This window comes from Gossypium hirsutum, chromosome A11 (genome assembly GCF_007990345.1).
Source record: "Gossypium hirsutum isolate 1008001.06 chromosome A11, Gossypium_hirsutum_v2.1, whole genome shotgun sequence".
NCBI lineage: Eukaryota > Viridiplantae > Streptophyta > Magnoliopsida > Malvales > Malvaceae > Gossypium > Gossypium hirsutum.
In genome coordinates, this window is record NC_053434.1 from 84,610,380 (window position 1) to 84,616,562 (window position 6,183).

At 36.0% G+C, this 6,183-nt stretch overlaps 1 protein-coding gene across 1 annotated transcript; it reads right to left on the bottom strand.

Moving 5' to 3' along the window:
* Positions 1–383: 383 nt before the first annotated feature.
* Positions 384–2,964, bottom strand: LOC107956292 (uncharacterized). The gene is made up of 4 exons (XM_016892001.1): positions 2,952–2,964; positions 1,574–1,930; positions 1,258–1,438; positions 384–1,173 (listed from the first exon to the last, which is right to left on the bottom strand). Exons 1-4 carry the CDS (start codon positions 2,962–2,964, stop codon positions 384–386), a joined length of 1,341 nt encoding a protein of 446 aa, XP_016747490.1.
* Between the last annotated feature and the right edge of the window lie 3,219 nt (positions 2,965–6,183).

The window sequence follows — 6,183 nt, forward strand, 5'->3', positions numbered from 1 at the left end:
GCCGCCAGGTCTTGCAAATGATCAGCAACCTCTCAAATCTGTGCTATAGCTTCTCCCATGAGGTAGTCCCTATCTCTGACTTGATCTTGAAAATGGTGAAGCTCTCCCTTCCAATGTTCTTCTCTTGACTCGAGCTGCTCAATTCGTAGCTCACAGTCCTGTAGTGTTGCTTCCAACCATCCAATATTGTGCTTCATTTCCTTGATCTTATCCAGGCTTGCCTTTAACTCGACCGTAGAGTTACGACTTCGGTGATGATGAAGGGATCATCCCAGCTCAGTTACCTTATTTTTTAATCCTTGATTCTCCTTCTCTAGGTCCTGATTACGCGACTGCATCTCTTGAAACTTCTTCTCCCAATACTCGGCTTTGGCTCTTTTTTCTTAAACCTCTTGTTGCCACTGCTCTAAAGACTTTCCCAATCTAGCTCTCTTCAATGATAGATGTTTCTTGTTATACTCTGTCTTCAAATCATCTCGGTCTTTCTCAATCTTCCTCTTTTCTTTCCTTACTTTTTTGGCCTCAATTTTCTGAACGTCGACATCTAAACTTAGGTACATCTTCTCCTCCTCGAGCCTCTCTATCTTTCTTCCAAGATCCAAACTCTTCATTTCAAACTCTTGCTTTATGACCTCTGACTCTGATGGAATCACTCGTAAATTCTCCTCCATTGATCGAGCAGCCTCCAAACTCGGTCTAAGGATGTTATCATTAAGTCTCTTACTAAACCACCCATTGTATTCAAAAGTTGTCGTCGGTCCTTTAGTCAGAATCTTCACACAGCAAACCTTCTTCCAAGCCTCGGAGATTTCTCGCATCTTCTTCTTATAATGATCCCCTTTATATGAGAAGTCACTCAGAGCTAGCCGTTGTGTTGCCGGTATAAACTGCTCTGTCTTGTATTGCCTTAGGACAAGTAATGGTGCATAACCAACAACTTCCCAAATTCCAGGAAGAGGTACCCAGTCAAAGTTCCCACAACGATAAAGGATTTCGCTAGGAGTCACCCAAGGGACTTTCCACATAACATCTTCTTCTTGGAAGTTCTGAAGTATTTCTATCCACCTTTCCTCTGTAATACCATCCCTTCTCGGTGTAGCTGCTGCTTCCTTTAGTGGAGAATAATCCTTAAAAAACACTCGGCAAGGAACCTTATCAACCCTCCAAAAATGACTATGGAACCAAACTAACAACAACTATGCACATCCAATGAATCTACCTTCCCCAGCTCTCCGACACGCACTCAAGGATCTAAACGTCTCAGCTAGGATTGCAGGCATAGGTGTGTTCTGTTTACTAATTCGATCGAATAAATCTACAACTGCCTCATCTATGTGCCCCATAGCTTTTGGGAAAATCATCAATCCATACATACTTAAGGCCAAGAGATCAACCCTCTTCTTCACATCTGGGTGTGCCAATATCAAATCCCTCAAACCTGCCCGCGGAATGCATTTGTTATCACCCTTTTATTGCATTCGAGATGCGGCCCACTGTTCACTCACCCCTGTAATCATCATTAATTTCTTCACGAAATTCGGGGGATTAGCAGCCCTAACATAAGCTTTGTTACCTTGAATTTTTGGGCAGCGAAGCAAGGTCGTATACTCCTCCAAAGTAGGGACTAAGTCTACCTCTCCAAATGTGAAACAACTATAGGCAGGATTCCAAAACTGTACTATAGCTCGGAACAGATGTTTATCTACCTTGATATCTAGCAAATAGGGAAGATCTCCATAATTATGATTGAAAAGCTGTTTAGCCTCGTCATCCCATTGGGCCCAAATGTCTCTCAACTCCTGAAACTCATTCTGTGTTGAATTAATACGAGTGAAGTCCCATAACTCTGAGGTATACCCCTCGGTAATACTATCTCCTTTCTCTAACTGGGTTTTCTCTGACCAGGTACAAACAGAGGCATTGTCCTCCACTTTATCAAGATATTCGTTCCTCATTACAAAACTTTCTAATCTAGAAATCGAACCGTGAATCGACACCTTTAAATGTTGAGTGACATGCAATGATAGCAAAATAAAGTAAGTAAGTATCATATGAAAGTATAACACACAAGCACTTATAAGGATAGCTTACCAAAGGTTATCACTCTACTCCCTTAGGTAAGCACTTAAAGCTCACTATATGTGTTTCAGTTCTAAAGCAAGGGTACCTGAACCAGCAAATTCCTTGGTCCTCACCCATTATAGGCTCATATAGACCAAGTTCAGTTCAGGGGAACACATTTCCCTATGGCCATGCAGAGATGAAAATCTCACGAAGACATAGGTACAGTATCCCGGAACCAATCCACTAGCTCATACAGAGGTGAAAACCTCACGAAAGCGTAGCTTTTCACTCCGACTTAGGGGTGTGACTAAAGCGGTCATGCAAATGCAATGTGTGGAAACAAGATAACAAACATATGCAGCAAACATATGTAAAAAGATCAATATATGTAAAATTTTCCAAACTTCCGACATTAAGACAAAAAATAATCAATTTCTTGGCTTGACTCTCTTATTGGTCCCTAGTGGAGTCACCAAGCTGTTGAAACCTCCTTTTAAATGGGTAGGGTATTTTGAAAATGGGAGTCACCACCAACCTTTTAAAGTGTGATTGGATCACCTTATAAAACATTTTGGTCTACGAAATCATGAGAAAACAGGCTCGGGAGTCGGTTACGTACGAGGAAGGGTTAGCACCCTCGCAACGCCCAAAATTGGTACCAAATTGAATAGTTTTGTCCTAATGTTAAAAGCTTGAAAGAATTTAGCAATAAAATCTCTTTTAAAATCGTAATAATTTGAGTTGAAAATCAAAATTCTTTCGTCCTAAAAGAATGCGAACATCACATCTAACGTGATTGGATACGATATTCTCAAACTTTTGTAACTAAAAATCATCTCGTAATTTGTAAAATCTATTAAAAAGGATACTTTAAATATTAGACAAACGGGAAATCGCCATCCACCATGTTAGGGCACTATTTCCCGAATTCCTAAATATAAAAGACATCGCTTTGTTTTTTTAAATTCTTTTGGATTAAATGAAATATAAATTTTTTTGAAAATGATGATACATTTAACCTATTACAAAAGATCAATATTGGATTAATTAAACTATGAATTTTAACATTTCATGCAAATATAATGTAGAAAATGATAAATATGACATAAATCACTCAATACTTTAACATTTCATGCATATATAGTCACAAATAACATGAATATACACATTATCATTTCATATAAAAGTACAAAATGGCAAAAATAATGAATATATCAATACAAAATTAAACATATAATAATATTTCATGCGAATATATTCTTAAAATAACAACATAAAATGATCAATTTGCATGCGAATATATAACAGTAAATAACATGAAAAAATAACAAATAATTTATGAGATGAAATTAGCGTGTTAAAACAATACCTAAAAATCAAAATAAAAACAATAAAAAAAAAATTAAGCAATATATAAGTAATAAAAGGAAAAAAATATTATATAATATAGTAGCTTGATATATTTATAAAAAAATATTAAATTGGAACAAAATTTTGTAATAGATTTTAAATATAGACATTAAATATGTATGATAACAATATATGTATTAGTTTATAATACTTTACAAATTTAATACTAATAAATAATAAATAATGAAATAATATATATAATAAAAAGAAGATAATATCGGGAATAATATAATATGTAATAAAATATATAAATAAAATATAATGAATAAATAATACAATAAATATCATATAAATAAGGATTATATATATACTACTATTTAATAATAATTTAAAAAAAATTAAAATCTTACACAATTAATGAATAATAAAAATAATACATAATTTATAATAAAATGCAAAGAATAATATATATAGTAAAATATATAATATACAATAAAATTTATGAATAAAATGTATAATAATATTATAATGGATAATATATGAATAAAAATAATATATACTATTTTATATAACTAGTATTAATAAAATATATAAGATATAAGATATTTAATAAATAAATTATGCAAAGATATTTAAAAGGATTAAAATTAAATAAAATTAAAGTTCTAGGGCTAATTTTAAAATAACAAAAAGAGTTTAGGCCTAATTGGAACGCACTCAGAACTACAAGGGACTCATTGGGCAATTTGCCCTAATCCCCAAAACGACACCGTCCCGAAATAAGATTTAAAATAGGAAATATGACTGAATTGAAATAAGAATAGAAGGTTAGGGCTAAATTGAATAAAATAAAAATGGAATTGTAAATAATAAAAATGAGGGAGAACCAATTGGGCAATTAGCCCATTTGCTAAAAAACGCGCGGATCCTCCTCGGGTTATGGGTCAACGCGCGGATCCTTCAGTTAAACGGCGCCGTTTTAGTGCTTATTGTCTAAGCAAAACGACGTCGTTTTTGTAATGCTATATATGCGGAATTTTAGCCCAGAATTTCATTTCTAACATGATTTAAAAAAACTTAAAGAATTTTCTGGCAGAGGGCTGAGAACCAGCCCTCAGAGCTCTGTCGAGCCACCGTCCAGGGGCGTACACGTGCCTACGCACCACGGTCAACACCGTCTCTTACGACGGAAGGAAACTGGAAAACTTCGTTTTTTTCGCAAAGTTAAAATTCGTTTTCCCTTATTGTCAATACTTATATATTTATGGAGAAAAAATGAAAAGTAAAATAATCACCTTTGTTCTGTCAATTGTTTTCGTCTCTTTTATTGCAAATATCTGTATATCCCTGTATTCTTTTATTGAATCTCTGCCTATATCAAAATCTGTAGTGCTACATTATTCTTGATTCGAGCTTTTATAGCTACTGAAAATAAATTTACAATCCTTGATTTTATTTTCTTGCTATATTTGCATTCGTCTCTATTGTTCTTCTTTCCCTTTTTTACAGGTACTATCGAGGATCTCACGGCTAAGAATGGACTGGCGTTGATCCGTTCGTTGATTACAGCGTGATACGAGGCTGAAATCACGGTGTCGATGAGAATCCACTGAAACGGCATAAGACGAAGGGGCGTGGTGCTTGCGGCGTGATGCTTCTGGAAACCCTAGGGTTTCCTGATTCAACTTAAGGATTGGGCCTTACTGGGCTTTATTAATTTGGGTCAAGTTCAAGTACATGGGCCAAGGGTTTTTTAGTGTAACTAGGTATAGGCTATCGGGTTTGGACCAATTGGGTCACAAGTGTAACGGGTTTTGGGCTTATCAGGCCTTGAGGCCTATTTATTGTAAATGAACTATAAATTAACCCCTTTTTCTATTTTTATTTATTTCATGGGCCCTGGCGAATTTGGGCTGTTACACCGATTACTTCCTTCCCTCACTCTTTCTAATCAACTTTGGTAGGGAATTAGTATCGGATCTTGGGTTTTAGTTCTCTGTCGAATTGCTCCTTAGGTGTTTTGCAGTTTGGTAAGTATTTCTCTCTTATTGACTAAGGGTTGTCGAATGATCTTAAGTGAGATAAGGGGGTGAATTATGTTGGATGCTAGTCCCCTAGTATTTGGTTTTAATGAGTAAGATTAATGTAGGTCTAAGGAGTACGTGATCAAGGAAAAACTATTAGGGATTGGTGTTCAAGGTATGGTTAAGGTGAGGTTTCAACTTTTTTTTGGGTAAAATATGTGTTAAGCATACCATTAATTGAAGGGTGATATTGTTTGTAGGTTGGTGACTAAGGGAATTGCAGCACGGTTGCTTACCAGGTGTGTACTTACAGTGCACACGCAAGTAGATCGGTAAAAGCTGAAATGCCAAAAAGCCGAAGGTTTTGCTACAGTAGTCTTGCGAGTGCGCGAACACTCGTAAGGGGGAGACCGATAGGTTGCCTAAGGCCCATGGGCAATTCCATGGACTTGGGTTGTGAATAGGCCAAATGGGTCGGAATGGGTTAAATGGGCCAGAGGGGATGTTGGGCCCATATTAGCCAAAATTTGATAAGTGATGCTATGTGATAGAAAATTTGTATGTGAGCATGAATATAATGTGATTTGGGCCGGATGGGCCATATAAATGAGATTGGGCTTAATGGGCCATATGAATGTGAATTGGGCATGATGGGCCATATGAATGCGAATTGGGCCGGATGGGCCATATAAATGAGATTGGGCCTAGTGGGCCATATGCATGTATGTAGGGGTTTTGCGCTTAG

Coding starts and splice junctions, on each gene's coding strand:
- LOC107956292 (XM_016892001.1), bottom strand. Junction 1,439..1,573: donor TCGCTGCCCAAAAATTCAAG/GTAACAAAGCTT, acceptor TTCCGCGGGCAG/GTTTGAGGGATTTGATATTG. Junction 1,174..1,257: donor CCTGCAATCCTAGCTGAGAC/GTTTAGATCCTT, acceptor TTGGTTCCATAG/TCATTTTTGGAGGGTTGATA.